The sequence below is a fragment of the Eriocheir sinensis genome, chromosome 13 (genome assembly GCF_024679095.1).
Source record: "Eriocheir sinensis breed Jianghai 21 chromosome 13, ASM2467909v1, whole genome shotgun sequence".
Classification (NCBI taxonomy): Eukaryota; Metazoa; Arthropoda; class Malacostraca; order Decapoda; family Varunidae; genus Eriocheir; species Eriocheir sinensis.
Window position 1 is genome coordinate 21,036,127 of NC_066521.1, and position 18,766 is coordinate 21,054,892.

The 18,766-nt window shown below is 50.9% G+C and overlaps 1 protein-coding gene across 7 annotated transcripts in view; it reads right to left on the bottom strand.

Annotated features, from left to right (window-relative positions):
• LOC126998180 (cell adhesion molecule Dscam2-like) overlaps nt 1–18,766 on the bottom strand; it is a 240,236-nt gene that overhangs the window by 16,663 nt on the left and 204,807 nt on the right. For 4 of the 7 annotated variants that reach the window (XM_050859628.1, XM_050859623.1, XM_050859627.1 and 1 more), the window contains exons 15-30: nt 17,054–17,188; nt 13,922–14,089; nt 13,076–13,217; nt 12,745–12,896; nt 12,165–12,606; nt 11,785–11,987; nt 11,563–11,677; nt 8,768–8,949; nt 8,459–8,655; nt 7,934–8,303; nt 7,635–7,816; nt 5,206–5,455; nt 4,033–4,179; nt 2,819–2,947; nt 1,939–2,097; nt 1,259–1,368 (exon numbers count right to left, since the gene is read on the bottom strand). In XM_050859628.1, coding sequence (XP_050715585.1) covers nt 1,259–1,368; nt 1,939–2,097; nt 2,819–2,947; nt 4,033–4,179; nt 5,206–5,455; nt 7,635–7,816; nt 7,934–8,303; nt 8,459–8,655; nt 8,768–8,949; nt 11,563–11,677; nt 11,785–11,987; nt 12,165–12,606; nt 12,745–12,896; nt 13,076–13,217; nt 13,922–14,089; nt 17,054–17,188 — 3,083 coding nt within the window. Of the gene's footprint in view, nt 1–1,258; nt 1,369–1,938; nt 2,098–2,818; nt 2,948–4,032; nt 4,180–5,205; nt 5,456–7,634; nt 7,817–7,933; nt 8,304–8,458; nt 8,656–8,767; nt 8,950–11,562; nt 11,678–11,784; nt 11,988–12,164; nt 12,607–12,744; nt 12,897–13,075; nt 13,218–13,921; nt 14,090–17,053; nt 17,189–18,453; nt 18,745–18,766 lie in introns of all 7 variants that reach the window. The other 3 variants (XM_050859625.1, XM_050859626.1, XM_050859624.1) reach the window with 3 other exon arrangements.

An 18,766-nucleotide genomic window follows, 5' to 3' on the forward strand; every position in this document is an offset into this window, starting at 1 on the left:
TATATGTCAGCGTCCCAAGCGGCCCACGCCCGCCGCCCACGCCCGCCAAGTGATGTTCCGGCATGCGTGACAAATATGCAAATGGTCATAGTTGAATCGTATGCTAATCCCATTTTTCATTTAGCTGTCTGATGGACGCTGAACCAAATTATTCATCGAGAAGTCAGCTGTTAAAACGCGCACAAATAAACCCGACGCGCGGACCCAAAGTGACGGCCGAGCGGCGGCACAAAGGGCGGCGCGACGCGTCTTACCGCGCCACTTCCCGGCCCGGGCTGTCACCGCTCATGAGGGACGCGGCGGCCGCTAAACGGGCGCCATTCAGCCTTGATTCACACACTAATGCTAGCCAGCCCGGCGGCGCCTCGCATCCCTCACTCTTTTTCTCTCGCCGCGGGGCACCCAGGTCTGGCCATGGCGGGTCGGCGGGGGGCGGCGGGCCAGGAGGGTAGCGGGGGCCCGGGGTGGTGAGCGATGGCGGCCATTAATGCTGCCTGAATGTTCGATGGCCCCGGCGCGGCTCTCGTTACCGCTAAATGGCTCCGCCGGGACACTGATGACTTCAATGGACAATACCTGCGCCGCCTCGCCCCGCCCCGGCCCCGGCCCCGACCTTGAGGATGCCCCGGCTCCTAGGCTGCCGTGTGGGCGGGGGTGGGGGAGTAAGGTCACCAACACCACCAATGCCACCACCTTCACCACCACTACCTTCACTATCAAAGTCATTACTCTACCTCCTCCACTCCCATTAACCACTATCTTCACCATAAAAATGCCTTTAAAGTCTTCATAAAACTGCCTTCACCAGCCATGATAAAACACCACCATTTACACCATGAGCACCGAATCTACCTCCAGGTTTCTGATAAAAGACCGCCTTTACCTCCAAAACCTCCATCCACACCGCCCTCTATTACTAAAGGCATCTGAAAAACTATTACTATAATGTGTAGCACCATAAACCACCACCACCACCACCACCACAACTACTACTACCACCACCACCACCACCATCACTACTTACCTCCACCACTCTTCAGCTTAACCAAACATAACACATTAACCTTAACTCTAACAATTATTAAAAAAAACTTACCTGGGGCGCGTACACCTGGCGAGGGATCAGAGAGGGGATCAAGGGGCGGCGAGGTAAGGAACAACAACAGGTAACAGGTGGGTGGGAGGGACAGAACACACACACAGGTAAAGTAACACAAGGAAAACACAAACCCAACTCAAGAAAAGCATAAATACGGACCTTCTCTGTGCGGGTCTGGTAAATCGGGTACATGGGGATGTGGTTTGGATCTGGGGGCGCCGGGTCGGGGAGCTGGAACGTGGCGTAGGGGTAGATGTCCTCAGCGTTCTCTGTGAGGGGAGGGAGCGGCCACATCTTAGTCTGGGAGGTGTGTGTTTGGAAGAGGAGCGCGCGTCGTGTGGCTCAGAACAAACACTACAGAGCAAACACCACACATCAATCACCAGGGTAGTGCTTAGCGGGCTGTTATGTTCTTGTTTTTGCCCTTGAAGTGCTTCCTTTACTAAAAAAAACACATAGCCCTTTCCTGACGTAGCTCCTGAAGGGATGGCCACACGAACACACAAGCACACAAACACAAACACTGGGGAACATGAACTCCTGTCACGGCGGAACTCAAGGTGAAATAGCGACGCCAGAGGAAGGGAAAGCACTAATTGGGGTCACCTGGGAACTAATTGGGCTCATCTGGGCACTAATTGGGGTCACCTGGGCACTAATTGGGTCACCTGGGCACTAAATGGGGTCACCTGGGCACTAATTTGGTTACCTGGACACTAATTGGGGTCAGCTGGGCACTAATATGGTTACCTGGGCACAAATTGGGGTTACCTGGGCAAAAATTGGGGTTACCTGAGCACTAATTGGGGTCACCTGGGCGCGGGGTCACCTGTACGCACCTGGGATGAGGTCGCTCTGCTGATCCCTGGGCGCCGCCTTTCTGATGGTGGCGTAGTACTGCTCCCGCTGCGCCAGGTTGTGCTTGTTGTCCCTTGCAGCCGTGTTCGCGCCCCTCCCCGACCCGTCCACGCCGCTCTCCCCGTCACTCTCGCGGCCCCCTGCAGGAGAAAGGTGTTGAGGTGTAAAGGTGAGGGTGTAAGTGTATCTGAGGACCTACAGTTTACCTACACTTGGCCTCGTCCTCCCATGGTATTTTCTTCCTTCATGAGAGAACGAAAAGAACGAAAAAAGAACGAAAAGAGGAACGCTTGATCATCTTTCTCTCTCTTCCCATGACTCCTCTCTCTCTCTGGTTCCAAACACTCACATCTATTGTCACCTTTCTTCTTTTCTTTTACTTCTTTCTCTCTCCCTTTATCTATCTATCTATCTATCCTCTTTTTCTTCACATTCAGATACATGAAGGTTCACTCTCACTCCGCCAACAGGTTAATAAATAAAATAATAAATAAACAATGAAAACGTTGACATACCAAAACAAACTAATAATATCATGTACCTGAGCGCAGAGAAAATATTTACCTTTGTTGAAATACTACAAGAGAAATTATTAAACCATTGACTATGAGTACTTAATGAGGGAGGCTTTGTGAGTGAGCTTTGATTGAGTGCGGGGGAGGCTGCACACACACGCACACACACCCACACCCACACCCACACACGCAGCACGAAAGAGTAATTACAGAGTACCCATTCCCTTCGCTATTTTTGTAGACAGGGTAAACTAAAATATAATTACCGCCGATAGAACTGTGGCCAAAAAACATGTGTGTGTGTGTGTGTGTGTATGCGTGCGTCTGTGCGCGTGTGTGTACTTACTCTTCCTGACGCAGTAGCAGACGAGGGCGAGGGAGGAAGCCAGGGCCACCACAGAGGACAGGAGAGGCAGCAGTACCCTGACGGAAAGCCACTGAGGTGTTGGCTTGCCCTTCCACGCCGGCGGCACCTCTGAGGGACGAAGGGAACGGGTGATGGGTGGAGAAAGGTGAAGGGAAGATAAGGTTATGAGAAGATACAGGTGATGGGAAGAGGAAGGTGATGGGAAGATAAAGGTGATGGGAAGATAAAGGTGATGGGAAGATACAGGTGATGGGAAGAGGAAGGTGATGGGAATAGGTTTAGGAAGAGAAGGATGACATAGATAAAGAAAGGCAGAGACAAGAAGAGGAAGAGAAGAAGATGATGGGAAGAAACAAGTGATGGAGAGAGAAGGAAGAGAAAGGGGATAGGGAGAAGTAGAAGGAGAGAAGAAGGGTAAGAATAGGTGAGTAAATGATGGGAACGAGATAAAGGTGATGGGAAACAAGACAGGTGGTGAGGAGAATACAGAGAATACAGGTAAGGCAGGTGTATTTCTCTCTGTCTCTCTCTCTCTCTCTCTCTCTCTCTCTCTCTCTCCTGGAACAATCAATATGCATCTCTGACAGGCTCGAGTTCCCTTCTTTGTTTACACGCATTTTATTAGTAAGATCGAGAGAGAGAGAGAGAGAGAGAGAGAGAGAGAGAGAGAGAGAGAGAGAGAGAGAGAGAGAGAGAGAGATACCTACACACACAACACCATCTCCCACGTCCTCTTCCTTACCTTCTTACCTTTAATACGAAACCTTCTCCTCCTTCCACCTCGATCCCGCCCTTTCCTTCCCCTTCCCCCATCGATACCACTGAAACACCCACTTCAAAACCACTTCAATACAGTTCCACCCATACCACCCACATAATCACTCTTTTCCCTCCACTTTCCCTCCTCATAATCACCTTATCTCCATCTATACCTCTGCATACCAATTCTTCCTCCATATCACTCCTCATAACACCCATATCCTTATCTCTACACACACCTTCCTTCCTCTCCTTTCCTCCTTACCCCTCCATTAACACCCATTACACCCATTCCCTTACCTCCTAACCCCTTTTCTTTCCCTCCTTACTTCCCAAACCTCCTTTACCATCCCTCTTCCTTGTCCCCAATAATCACTCCCCCATACCTTCCTAAACACCTTCCCCTCCTCTTTCCCCTCAGTCCCCCTCCTTACCTCCAGTCAAGGTGAGCGTGGTGAAGGAGTAGGCGTGGGTGGTGGAGCCTGCACTCGACACGGCCGTCACCCTCAGAGTATAGTGTGTGGAGGGGAGGAGTCCACCCACCTCCACCCGCCGCGCCTTGGGGCCTCCACTGGACACTGCTGAGGAGAGGTGGATGTGTGGTGGAAGGAGAAGAGGTGGAGGAATGGGAGGAAAGGGAAGAAATATGATAAAGAGAACGAAGAAAAATAAGAAAAATAAGAGGGAGAGGGAAAGAAAAGAAGAAATTTGATAACGAGAACGAAGAAGAAGAAGAAAAGAAAGAAAGAGAAGACAAAGAAAAAAATATGAAAACGAAAGAGAAGAGAAAGGGAGGAGGATATCTAACGACGCTGACGAAGAAAAAAAAGAAGAAGAAGAAGAAGAAGAAGAAGAAGAAGAAGAAAACACGCTGAAGAGAGATAACAGAATAAGAAGATGAAGAAAAAAAAAGAGGAAATAAATAAAAAAATGTACAAAAAAAAACAGAAAAAAACAGGAACCACACTAGTAAGAGACACAAACTTCAACCAAAACAAAACACGAGTGAAACAAAACAACAACAACAAACCAAAAAAATAACAACAACAACCTCTCAACCCAGTCCTCAATAATAAAACTACTAGACGCAATAAAAAACACAGGTAATTGGAAAAGGCAAAGTGGAGGTGTCGCCTGAGCTGCCGCCTCCCCGTGCAAGGCAGCCAAGCGAGACGAGAAGTTGGTAAATATGTTGTGAGTTTCATTAAATTATGGCGCACAGAACGAGAGCGAGCGTGGAAGAGAGAAAAAAATAGATAGATAGATAGAAAGAGAGCTGGATAGATAGAGAGATTGATAAGATTGATAGACAAGGCATACTATATCATCCTCATACACTTTCATCCATTTTTACACCGATCCACATACTATTACATCCACTTTTCTATCATCCATCCACCCAGCGAGCGTGAGAGAGAGAAAAAAATAAGTAGATAGAAATAGAGAGAGATAGAGCTGGATAGATAGACAGATAGATAAGATAGATAGACAAGGCATGTCTGTACTCCAGCACCACTCTTCCACTCCACAATCCACCCATACATCTACTCTTTCACACCACCCACTTTCCCATCTCACACACTCATCCACCTCTACTCCTCACCCACCTTGCACCCAGTGTGGATCCTCGTCCTGCCTGTACTCCAGCACCATGTGGGTGATGGGGCAGCCGCGCGCCACCCACGCCCGCGGGAACACGGTCACGCTGGACGAGTTGGGCGTCAGGAACTGCAGGGACGGGGGAGGCTGCGGAGCGCCCCCCAGCGTCCTCACCACGGCTGTCGTGCTGGCGGGGCTCGAACCGACGGTGTTGTGTGCGACCACGTAGACATGGTAGCGAGAACCACACTCCAGGTCCTGTGTGTGTACGTTAGGTTGGTGTGTGTACGTGAGTTGTTGTGTATGCGTGTACGTGTGTGTGTTTTTGGTTATTAAAGAGATGAAGAGGTTAATTAATGGGTATGTAATTAGGAGTTAGGTAAGTTTATGAGGAATTTCTCTCTCTCTATCTATCTACTTATCTATCTATCTATCTATTTATCTATCTATTATATATCTATCGTTGCATGTGGAACCTCTCATATAGCGAGTACGAGACACTGATCTGAATGGAGTTTCGTGATTCTCTCTCTCTCTCTCTCTCTCTCTCTCTCTCTCTCTCTCTCTCGACGGGGCATCTTTTCCAGGCGTGTACACAGTCATTACGTTCGCATGAAACACTCGCCGTCGTAAAAAGCAGGAGAGAGGAGGGGCGGCGAGGAAAAGTGGGCCAAGAGGAGGAGGAAGAGGAGGAAGAAGAGGAGGAAAGAGGAGGAGGAGGAAAGGAGGGAACGGCAAGGAATGGAGGCCCGCGGAGGTAAAACGGGGAGAGGAAAGGTCCGTTAACTTATTTCAGAATATTCCCTTTCGTTCCACACCTGCATCTTATTTACTATACCTGTCTGCTCGCTCGGTTCAGGTGTGTTGCAGGTGTGTTGTGTTGTGTTGTGTTGCGCTCTCTCTCTCTCTCTCTCTCTCTCTCTCTCTCACACACACACACACACGGGGCACACTTTCCCATATATTTCCTCACGTTTAATACACGTTCAAGTTTTGCCAATCACATCCATATTTTTTTCCTCGCTGATATTTTTCCTCCCCATATTTTTTTCTCCCTTTCCGCGCCGTCACTTTCGATCATCCGCCCTTCGCTCATCCATCACCCGCTGACGTGTTCAATTTACCGACTGTTTGTGGCCCTATCCAGATCACATTTTGGGGGGTAAGTGTTTTTTTTAGTCTATATATCCTGTTTTTTTTCTAATTCTAATGTTTATCCGTTATCTCTAAGTATGTTTTTTTCCTCTATTTGTCCCATTTTTATATTTTTTTTGTTATTTTCTGTTTACTTTTTATATTTGTTCATCCCTGTCTTCATTTTTTTTTTATCTTCATGCTCTCTTTTAAAAGTTTGCCTCTACTATTTTTTTTCTATTTCCATTATTTTTTTTGTTTTCAGTTCATAATCATATTTTTTTTGCTCTACGCAAATATTCACTTAATATCTTTGTTTTTCTTTTCTTATCTTTACTTCATTCGATACCTTCTCTCTCTCTCTCTCTCTCTCTCTCTCTCTCTCTCTCTCTCTCTCTCTCTCTCTCTCTCTCTCTCTCTAACCTCACCCCATTCCTCAAACTTTCTTCGCTTAAACCCCAACGTATCTTCTTCACCTTCTCCTTCAGTCCTCATTCTCCTTTGTACACTCTCTCTCTCTCTCTCTCTCTCTCTCTCTCTCTCTCTCTCTCTCTCTCTCTCGTACCAGCATCCTCTTCTCATCTCTCTTGTATCTTCCTTCTCTCTTTCCTCTCTCTCTCTTCCCTTCCCTCGCCTTCCTTCATTCATCAACTCCTTCATAAGACACTCCTAACTTGGGGCGTATTAATAGCCGATACGAGGGAGTGAGAGAGAGGGAGATGGACAGGGAGAGAAAGAGAGAGAAAGTGAGTGAATTTCAGCAACTTGTCCCTTTCATTCGCTTCCTCTCCTTCCTTTCCGCCCTCTCTCATTTTCTCCTCTTCTTCCTCCTCTTCATCCTTCTCCTCCTCCCGGCCCTCGTCGCCTACTCATCCGTTCTAGATATCACGTGAAGGAAACATCAAAGTGCATTATTTATAAAGAAAGCTGAAAGCCGACTCTCCTCCCGAACCTCAAAGGCGGAGTGTGGGTAAAGAGACGGAGTGGGCGGGAGAGGCAGAGAGAGGGGTTGACCAGGCGGAGGAAAAAGCACCAGCCAACCCGTCAGCCACCAGCCACCCAGCCACTCAGCCACCCAGCCATCCAACCAGCCAACTCGGACCACGGTGAAAAAATGGCCCTAATTACCTGCCTTCCCACAGATTATGAGTTTGCAAATAACTTTATGGAAGAGGAACGACCAGTGTGCATCATCCTCATGTGGGAGATAATTATGTGTGTGTTTGCGAGAAGAGGAGTGTGTGTGTTTGCGGGAAGAGGAGTGTGTGTGTGTGTGTGCGTGTGTGTGTGTGTGTCCACCCACCTCTAGCACGTGGTCGTGGGCGTGACGGTGCACGTTGAGCTGCGTCCAGGCGCCGTGGTCCTTGCGGAAGTAGAGCGTGTAGCCCGTGATGGGGGCGCCGCCGGTGTCGCCCTGCTTCCACTGCACCTTGACGCTCCGCTCCGAGGACGAGGACGCCAGCACCAGCGGGGCGGATGGCGGTACTGCAGGGGAGAGAGAGAGGCGGTGACGGAGCAGCGGTAATGGCGTGTGTGTGAGGGTGGCACATGTGTCATGGCACTGCGTCACTCTGGTGGGGTACACAGCATCGCAGGACTCACCGAGCACCGTGAGGGAGTACGTGATCTGGTCGTAGCCGTGCTTGTTGGTGACGGTGCACGTGTAGTTGCCGGAGTCCTGCCGCTGTGCCTCCTGCACCACCAGGCCGCCGTCACCCTTCACCAGGCGGCCCTCGCCGTTCACCTGGCGCCCCTGGTACGTCCACTCCAGGTGTGGTCTGGGCTGCCCCACGTGGCCACACGACAGCGTCACGTCCCGCCCACGCTCAGCCCTGATGCTGGAGCCGGTGGAGTAGATGGCCGCCGCCACCGTGTTGGTGAGCGTGACGCGGGCGGTGCCGGGCGGACCCTCCCCGACCCGCGTCGCTGCCACCACCTCCACCTCCACCAGGCTGCCCAGCACGTTGTCCACCTGCCGGGGAGGCGTGAAGGCCAGGGTGAGGAAGAGGACAACCACGGGGTACCATAAGCTTCATTATTACACTTTGTTCCTGGTAAGAGCAGACAACAGGTTTCCATACAAGTTATGGCCTAGTATTGCACCGCCATGGTCCCTGGCTGCCTCACCTGCACCCACGTGACTGTGCCTGCCACCGTGGTGGTTCCCTCCCGCCCGTGGCCGCCGCCGATCCGCGTCTCCACCACACGCCACTTGACGGTGTAGGACACGATGCGGCCGCCGGGCCTGGGAGGGGGTGCCCAGGACACAATGAAGGCCCCGGCGCCTGACACCACGCCCCTCACGCCCACGGGCCGCCCTGGAACTGTATCAAAATCCTTCAGCGTTGCCTTCAGGGCCCGTGCGGCATGCTGTCACGGATCCCTCTTTCCCGATCCATCGCACCCCACTGCCCCCTCCTCTCACCCACCACCTACCGTCCTCCTCCGTGGTGCAGAGCACGGCCGCGGACCACGGCCCTTCGCCCGCACCCGTGAAGGCCCGCACCCGCACGCTGTAGTTGGTGGCGGCCTCCAGCCCCTGCAGCACCTCCGTCTGCGTCCGTGTCTGTGTCTTGTGCGAGGTCTCACTCCAGCCGTCCCAGCGTTCGTACTCCAGCCTGCGGGAGGGACGTCACTCTGTTGGTCCCTCATGAAACTTAAAGAGGCAGCATAAAGAGGCAGCGTGAGAGGCTGTTATGACTCCCTAGTGTGTCTGTCTGTTGGTGACTCAGCCAATATAATTCCCAGAAGAGATTCAGACTCGAAAAAGATTACATGAAAAAGAAAAAAAATGCTGTGGCGAATGAATCTCCATACCTTTCATCCGCCACAACCACCACCACCCCTGCCCCCCTCAACCCATCACGTCCCCCACCCCCTCGACGGACAACAAACAACGGAAACAACGCAGGCGGAGAGAGGAAAGAGAACACAGAGTTGGGGACGACGTGACCGCCGCACCACCGCCAGAGCGTTTCCCCGCAACAGCCTCGGACTAAATTTAATGAGGAAACTTTTATGGCCTTCGGAATGACCATCGCGCGGCTCTTGTACCTCCGGCCGAGCAGATCAGCGGCGAAGTTACGGCGTCGGCGTCTGAGCGGCATCAAAGAGAGGCCACGGGCGGGACTTTGGCTCGGGTCTCGGTGTTTGAGCGACGGACGAGCGACGGAGTGAGGCGAGCCGATGAGAAGGAATATTGACAAAGTGAAATAGAGCGTCATGGGAAAGAGATGCAGGGAAATAAATAGAAAGAGATAAAGAGAGACGAGTTACTGAAATGAGATGCTTGGTGAAATTAGATACGTGGAATGGAATATTGACAAAGGGAAATGGGTCACGATAGAATGGGACGGGGAAGAGAGATAGGAATAGATAGATAGATAGATAGATGAATAGATAGATAGAAAGGGAGAGATAGAGATAGATAAATGTGTTGATGAAATGAAGTGCTTGGTGAAATTAGGTATGCAAGTGATGGAATAATGAAAAATAATGTGAAATAGAACGGTGGAGAGATAGAGAAATAGATAGATAGACAAATAGAGAAAGAGACGAATGAAATGTTGAAGTGATGTGATTGATGAAATTAGGTTCAAATGATGGAATAGGAAAAATAAATGACGGTAATTGGTATGACACTAAATTATGACTTGAAAAATAAAAGAACAAGACTCACAAACACACAAACACACGTTCACTAAGTCACAGTCATTACCACGGTGTCAAGTTTCGCCGCTAAACATAGAATCTCAAGTCCCGTTTCCTTTCCGTTCCCAGTAAAATAAATCAAATCTTTGCGAGGTCTGCTTAAGCCGCGCCCCGCCCCGCTGATCCGTCTCGTTCTGTTCTATTTCGGTTTTCAATATTCGCGCTTGCTTTGACTTTTTTTCCCGCCTCGGCTTCCTATTGCAGATCCTATACTTTACACGCTACTCCTCGCCTCCTCCTGCAGCCCTTGTACCATGATCATATTGTAAAGTTTTAGTATGTAATATCTATATCTGTAACTGTATTTCTTTCTCAATTTAGCTATCTTTTTATCTGTCTATCTATCTATCTCCTTCAGTTCTTGTACCATCTCATATTGTAAAGTTTTAGTATGTAATATCTATATCTGTATCTGCATTTCTTTTTCAATGTATCTTTCTATCTGTCTATCTTTCTATCTGCTTCAGCTCTTGTACCACGCTCATATACTGAACTTTTAGTATGCATAATCTATATCTGTATCTCTTTCTCTATGTATCTGTTTACCTGTCTGTCTATGTATCTGTCCATCTATCTATCTATCTTTCTTTATGTTCTTAGTTTAACGTAAAAATAATATACACGCTAAATATTAAACTGGAAGAACACGACATCCAATGCGAGTTTCCGTTCCTACTTTTTCCCCCTTCACATTTCACTATTCCTGTTCCTCTTCCGCTCCATTTCGTTCAACTTCTCTCTCTCTCCTCTCCCTCTCTCCCTGTGTCTGTCCTGCTCCCTTCCCTTTCCTGCTCTCCCCTTCTCTCCCCCCCGTCTACCTGCCAGGTGTCACCGGCGTCGGATCATTATTAGTTGCGAAATCCAACGCTTCACGAAAATGCTGATGTGAACGTCCGTCAGCGGCGCCGCACATACATTTTCATTTTTAGACGCTCACAGTCGGACCGCGGAAAAAAACGCGACAAAATGGAAATGAGTACACGTAATTAGGGGAGTTGCTGCAGGTTTTAATGAAATGGCCGGCAAATTACGCTCTCGTCCGTACAAATACGGTTAAAGAGAATTAATTCATCTTGTGTCCTGTTAATCCCGACTGACGAGGGCTTGCCGACGCCGCCACCACCACAGGGGCGGCGGCGTGAATGGCTGTGTGGCGGTGGCTGTGGCGGCGTGTGGGAGGGAGCGATGGACAGCCGCCTTCCCTCCCTCCCCCTGTATACCGTGACCCCCACACCTGCTCCCTTACCTGTATGTGTACCGTCCTTTACCTGTGCTCCGACCCTTACACCTGCACGGCCATTCACCTGGACACCAAATTGAACACCTGTGCCGGCCTACATTTACCTGCGCAATGAGTCCTACAACTGTACCTGACACATAACCTCACTCACCTGTCCTCCGCCTCTCACTTGCCCCTCGCCCCCAGACCATCACGTGCCCCCGCCCCCCTCACTTGATCCCCGTCACCCGCCCCCGCCCCTCATCTGCGCCCCCACCCGCTCACCGCCTTCCGTGCTTACTTGTAGCCTCGCAGCGTGCCGTGGTGCAGGTGGGCGTCAGGCGAGTTCCAGTTGATCTGCACTTGGTCCCACGAAAGGCCGTTACAGTGGAGGTCCTTGGGGGGTCCTCCTGGGGCTGCGGGGCGGAACACAACACTCTTAGGTAATGAAGATGAAGCCTCGGCCAATACTAAGGCTACAGTGTGAACATGACCGACGAGGGACGGCTGCCCCGACACTCACCGTCCTCCCTGGTGGTGACGGCCGCGGGCGGGCTGAGCGGCCCGGCGCCCTCCGTGTTGAAGGCCTGCACCACCACATGGTAGTCCGTGTGCGGCTGCAGCCCCTCCACGCTCACCGTCCACACGCCCTCGCTCTCCACGCCGCCACGCCCGCCCTCCGAGCTCTCCACAGTCGTGAAGTTATACTGCGGGGGACTCCCGCCCCTGGGGGAAAGGGGAGACGTGCCGCTTGGGATAAATGGTTTTACACTGTTGTTATGGCCGCGTGCCAGGCCTTCAGGCAGCCAATAACAGCTGTAACGAGAGTTAATACACACACACACACACACACACACACACACACACACACTCACACACACACACACGCACGCACATACTCACCCAACCTTCCGCGTGACGGGCGTGTAGCCGAGGTAGTAGCCAAGGATGGCGCCGTGTGCCCGGTCAGGGGGCGGCGGCCGCCACGACACCCGCACCTCCCGCGGCCCCATGGCCTCGGCCCGCAGGTCCCTGGGTGGCGCGCTGGGCTTCTCGGCGGAGGTGGTGAGCTGTAGGTCCTCTGAGGGCGGTGACCTGCCCAAGTGGTTAGTGGCCACGACCCGCACCACGTAGTCTGTGGCGGGCAGCAGCGGCGACACCTCCACACCCGCCGCCACGCCCGACGCCTGCACCGTGACCTCCCGCGCCTTGTCCCAGCCCTCCAGCGACCGCCGGAACTGCAGCACATAGGACGACGGCGGCGGCTCCGGCGGCGTCCAGGACACACGCACGGCCCTGGAGCCCTCGGCCACCACGCGCAGGCCCCGAGGCGCTGACGGAGGCTCTGCAGGGGGAGGATAATGCATTGATAACACAGATTCCACACAGACACAAACACCAACTCCCTTTCTCTTTCTCTCCATTTATCTCTCCATCTGTCTATCCCTTCCTCCTTCTCCTCCTCCTCCTTTTCCTTCCTCACCGTGCACGTTGAGCCTGATGGTGTGGGAGTTCCTGCCGTAGGTGTTGTGGGCGGTGCAGGTGTACACGCCGGCGTCGCTCTGCACCGCCGCACTCACGTCCAGCTTGGCCACCGTCTCGCCGCCTCGCTCCGGGGACACGCTCTCCGAGTATCTGTGGCCGAGGGAGAGGAAAGCATTTGGATGAAGATGCTGGGTATGAGAGAACGAAAGGAGGACGAGGGAACAGGAGAGAAGAGGAAGGATTATACGCCAGGAAAAAATGAGGACTAGAAGGAAAAAAATAGAGAAAAGAAGGAATGTAATCATATACATCAGTGCCTTACAACTTACCTGGGGGAGTGGTGTAGCGAGGCGCCGCGCAGGGACCAGGTGACGGTGAGGGGCGGGTCTCCACGCACCCGACACTCCATGACCACCGACTCCCCGGCGCGCACGTCCACCGAAGAGGAGCCGCCGCTGAAGTAGGGAGCCGCTGCAGGAAGAAACCACGGGAGGAAGAGGAGAGAGAGAGAGAGAGAGGGAGGTAGAGACAGAGAGAGAGGAATGCCAAAAGGTACAAAGGAATAAGGGTATGGAAAGAAAAACGTGGAAAAATGAAAGAAAAGTTAGAGGAAGAATTATATAAGGAGGAAAGGAAGGGTAAAGATATGAGCAGAGGGAAATGTGTGAAGGGAAATGACGGAAGTAGGAGAAAGAGTAAGCAAAAAAAATGTTGAAAAGAAAAGCAATAATGTAGAATAGAAAGGAAGTGAAGAGGATTGGAAGAAGAATTATATAAGGAGGAAAGGAAGGGTAAAGATATGAATAGAAGGGAAATGTGTGAAGGAGAAATGAAGTAGGAGAAAGATTAAGCAAAAAAAATGTTGAAAAGAAAAGCAATAATGTAGAATAGAAAGGAAATGAAGAGAAAGGCACAGAAAAAAAAGCCATTAGTCTGTGTCTTGTGGCAGTGCGTAACAGTCATTGGGTAAATAATGCAACCTTCACATTTTACTCAAGGAATTAAACCAACAAACAAAAATCCTCAATAATGTCCGTACGCCCACTTAACAGAGTAAATACCAAGGCACTAACAACAACACACTGAAGAAACACCTAAATCAACACACTCATTCACTCACAGCAACACATCCACTCACTCCCACTCAAGACCCTCAAACACACGTCAACACTCACAGTTCACGGCAATCTTGATGGGCGCGGTGAGGTGGGTGACGGAGTTTTCGGCGCGACACACGTAGGTCCCGGCATGGCTCGGCTCGGCCCTAGCGATGTAGAGGGAGCCGTTGAAGAGCTGGACGGCGCGTGGGGTGACGAGCTCCACGCCGCGGTACGTCTCGGTGCCTGAGGGAGATGAAGGGAACGATGGATGTCACTTGGGGAGTCTTGATATGAGAATGGGTGAGATGAGGGAAGACTAAAGAAGAGGGGAGGTATGAAGAGAGAGGCATACAAGGAGGAAGCAATGGAGCTCTTAGTGTCTCGATATGAAACTAGGGAAGAAGAGGCAAGAGGAGAGAAGGGAAGAAAGAAAAGGAAGAGATGTAAGATAAGTGCACAAGAGGCGGATAGAATAGATACAAGAGGAATGTGTCAAACTAAGGAGAAAGAAGGGAATTAAAGAGGAGAAAGTGAGAAAAGGAGAGGAAGAGATGAAAGAAGAAAGTAAAGGAAAAGGAAAAATGAGAAGAAAGTATACAAAAACGGATAAAAAAGGAAGTTAGATAAGGGAGATAAACAAACCGGCACACACACACACACACACACACACACACACGACTTAAACCCAGCTCCAAATCTCCCTTCAAAAGACCGACTGAATGAATGGAGCCTCCGCCACTACCACGAACGGGAAAGATAGACCCGATAGCCCCAAGGAACCGGTCCGGGAGAGGAAGAGGAGGACTAAACATATGCTCCAGGCGGGGTATTGACACACGCATTGCCGCTCCAAGCCTCCCCCGCCGCTGCTCACTTCACCCCCGCCTTACCTGACTCACTAACTCGCTGGCAAACACCCGGAGTCTCGCACAAGCCGGGATAAAACGTAATCTTTATCTCCTCAGCCGCGCGGGGTCAGGGAGGTTGAAGTTTGCACGACCAGAGACTTTTAGCTGCCATGCTCCCGGCGCTGCTAAGCCAGACACACACGCACACACACATACACATACACACATACACTCCCTCTCTCCCAGGCTACAGAATATCTCCTTTGGATTAACTCAGGCCAGCGGGAGACGAAGTTACAGGGAAGGGGAGAGGAGGTGAGCCCATATCCCTGGTCGATAGCGTCCGAGGCGGCGAGGAGCGACACAGAGGAAGCTTAAACCCGCTTTGAGGCGAGGCGAAGCGAGGCAGCCGATGGAGCAGCCCCGACGGCCCTTCACGAGGCGCTGGAAAGAGCAACACGCCGCCGCTGCTCGTCTGGGAATGCACACGAGAGGCAGATCAAGGTCTCTACTAATACAAAGTTACGTCCGCTGAAGGCAAACCCAACAGCGCTGCTCCTTTGACGCGAGGCGGAGGCGAGAGAGCCATCAGCCGGCCCAGCGCTACTTCAGGGGATTGCCTGATGGCGTGGCTGGCTGGCGGATTGGCTGGAGGGTTGTCTAGGAGAACGGACGCATTGAAATAGCTGTTACATGCCGTTTGGTGCACTCAGCCGCGTCTTCAGGAGGATAACAACTTTTTTACAGCAAAGGAAGCAGCTAAAAGGGTGAAAATAATAACAAAACAAAAAATATGTCCGTTTGGTGCTGCTCCAGTAAAGAAAATAGAGCAAGATGGAGGAGAGCTACAGGAGAGGGTGAAAATGTTGCAGGGGAATGGAGAAGTTGGTTTAGTTTGTCTGTTACTTGGTACGGGACAGTAAAGAACGATATGCTAACACTATCGTCGGGAGAAATACGATGCCCGTCACTCTTTACGGGCACACTCATACACACTCGTTGGATGCAGACGTGGGTATATCATCTCTGTGCAAACTCAAGAATCGCGATACGAGAACACTTTTTTCCGTCCCTTCTTCCTCTTTACAGACGTTGTGAAGTCATTGCCCTTTTCCTTTCTTGATGTAAAAAGTCCATCATCCTCTCTCTATGCAAACTCAAGAATCAGAAGGACGAGAGAACCATTTTTTTCCGTCCCTTCCTAGTTCCTCGTCTCTTCTTCCTCTTTATAGACGTAGTGAAGTCATTGCCCTTTTCCTTTCTTGATGTAAAAAGTCCATCATCCTCTCTCTATGCAAACTCAAGAATCGGGATATGAGAACACTTTTTTCCGCCCCTTCCTAGTTCCTCCTCCCTTCTTCCTCTTTATAGACGTAGTGAGGTCATTGCCCTTTTCCTTTCTTGATGTAAAAAGTCCATCATCCTCTCTCTATGCAAACTCAAGAATCGGGATATGAGAACACTTTTTTTCCGCCCCTTCCTAGTTCCTCCTCCCTTCTTCCTCTTTATAGACGTTGTGAAGTCATTGCCCTTTTCCTTTCTTGATGTAAAATGTCCATCATCCTTTCTCTATGCAAACTCAAGAATCGGGATATGAGAACACTTTTTTCCGTCCCTTCCTAGTTCCTCCTCCCTTCTTCCTCTTTATAGACGTTGTGAAGTCATTGCCCTTTTCCTTTCTTGATGTAAAAAGTCCATCATCCTCTGTCTATGCAAACTCAAGAATCGGGATATGAGAACCATTTTTTTCCGTTCCTTCCTAGTTCCTCCTCCCTTCTTCCTCTTTATAGACGTACTGAAGTCATTGCCCTTTTCCTTTCTTGATGTAAAATGTCCATCAACCTCAATATAAGTTTTTTCATGCATCTTCTCACCTACTCTTCACGCTTACCTTAGTCGTGTATAATCCCTACATTGCCACTCGTCTACTATTTTTACCTGTCCATATATAAATTACTTCCCCCTTCCAGTACATCCACTAATTCTATCTTTCCACATTTCCACACTGAACACATGCGACGTTCTTTTTGCTGTTATTCCACCACCATCTCCACATCTCCACTCATCCACTATCGTTAACTCCACATGCATATTGTCTCTCTTTCCACGTATTCTGTATGCAAACCTTTCCTCTATTGAAGATATGCGACGCTCTTTTCCCTGTTATTCCACCACCATCTCCACTCATCCTCTATCGCTAACTCCACATGCATATTGCCTGCTCTTTCCACTCACCTGCTAAATATACCTTTCCACGTATTCTGTATGCAAACCTTTCCTCTATTGAAGATATGCGACGCTCTTTTCCCGGTTTCGCCTCACTCCAGGAACGTAAACTTAGCGAGAAGCCTTCACTCACCCCTCACGCCGCCCTCCACTTTTTTCTTCCACTGGACGGCTGGCTCAGGACGTCCTCTGGCCACGCAGTCTACCACCAGGGCGTGGCCGCGGCTCACCCGGGAGTTCCGTGGCTCCAGCACCCACGTCGGCGGCACTGCGGAGGGAGAGCTTCGTCAGGAGGGAGAGGAAGGGCAGCTCAGGCGGCCGGGAGTGTTTGTGTGTGGGAATGGGTGTGGGTGGATGAGTGGAGTGTTTGTGGAGTATGTTGGGGTGTGTTGTGGTCTGAATGGTTGAGACGAATGTGCGGAAGGATGTTGAATAATGACGGAGTGTGTTGGGAAGGAAGAGTGTGTTTAAAAGTATGGTATATGTGCAGTATATGCCTGTGGAAGGGAGGGAAGTATGAGGGGTGAAGAATGCGTAAAGAATATGTCAGCTTTACAGTTTCTGGAAAGCATATAGTGAAGGGAAGTGTTGTGAGGTTAAGGATGAGGAGAATGTAAGTGGTGGGATGGTTATTGGGGGTGTCTGTTGGGGAGAATGTATGGTGTGGAGGATGTGGGAGGGTGGTGTTGAGGAGTTGGTATGTGTTGTGTAGGTGTGCGGGGTAGTGTGGGGGGGAGTCTGGAGGCAGGGGGCGTGGCTTGGTGAGGGTCAGTCTGTCATGTGTGGGGCCGCTTGGCTTGCTATGTGACAAACAATAACATTTACATATATTTTTCAGGTACGTCTATATTATGCTGTCTATCTACATACCTAAGCTTTGCAATGTAAGAATGTCTACAAGTGTATGTACACATTTAACTTGGAACTCATGGCTAAACTACCACTCAGTGTAGAACATTGAACATAGAGTAGACAGTTATCTCTCCATCGAATTACTGGACAGGCCGTGAGTGGGGAGCCTGGGAGCACATCTATCGTGGTCTAGCCAGAGCAGACTCGTGGGCTGAGTGTGTGCTGTGTGTGCAACAAGTATGTACAGAAGCTAGAGTGTCCTGTGGTGTCCTACGTGGAAGCTGTGGCGTCACTACTGTACATGTGCTGAGGCGGTGCTGGGCCCGCCGGGGAGAGTAAAGCAGGACGAGCCCCTAGCAGGCCGGGCCAGGAGCAGGCCGGCCCAGTAGCAGATCGAACTCGAGCAATCGGTGAGGGCGTCCTGGCTGCAGCTGCACCTGTGGGTCGTGGCATGCCAGACACAGGACCAGGGAGGCGTGCAGGGAGGGGGCGTGCAGTGGGGGGTGAGGCGTGCGGGAGATACTGGACGAGTGAAGTGAACAGCAGCCGTTCAGTGACCAGGCGGCTACACGGGTGCTTATGGTGCTGACCGTAGCGTGTGACGTTACCTGGCCTAGGCTACGTGAGTGCTATGGTGCGGTGCGGTGCGGGGTGCGGGGCTCTCCGCCACCACAGCCTTACCGTGCACGCTGAGGGAGGCCGTGAAGCGCACCGCTGCCGCCGGGTTGTGCGCCTGGCAGGTGTAGCGCCCCGAGTGCGCCGCCGTCAGCGAGCTCATGGTCAGCACACTCGAGTACTGGTCAATGACCTTCACCTGAATGTTGGGCGGCCCCCCCAGGGAGAGGGACCGCCCGTCCTTGAACCATTCCAGTTTTAGGGGAGAATCACCCTTATTCACTCCACAAACCACACGAGTTCGCATGCCTTCCGACAAACCCTCTTGGAACGAAAAAGGTTCAATACGAGGGGGAACTGTAAAGGGGGTAGATAAAAA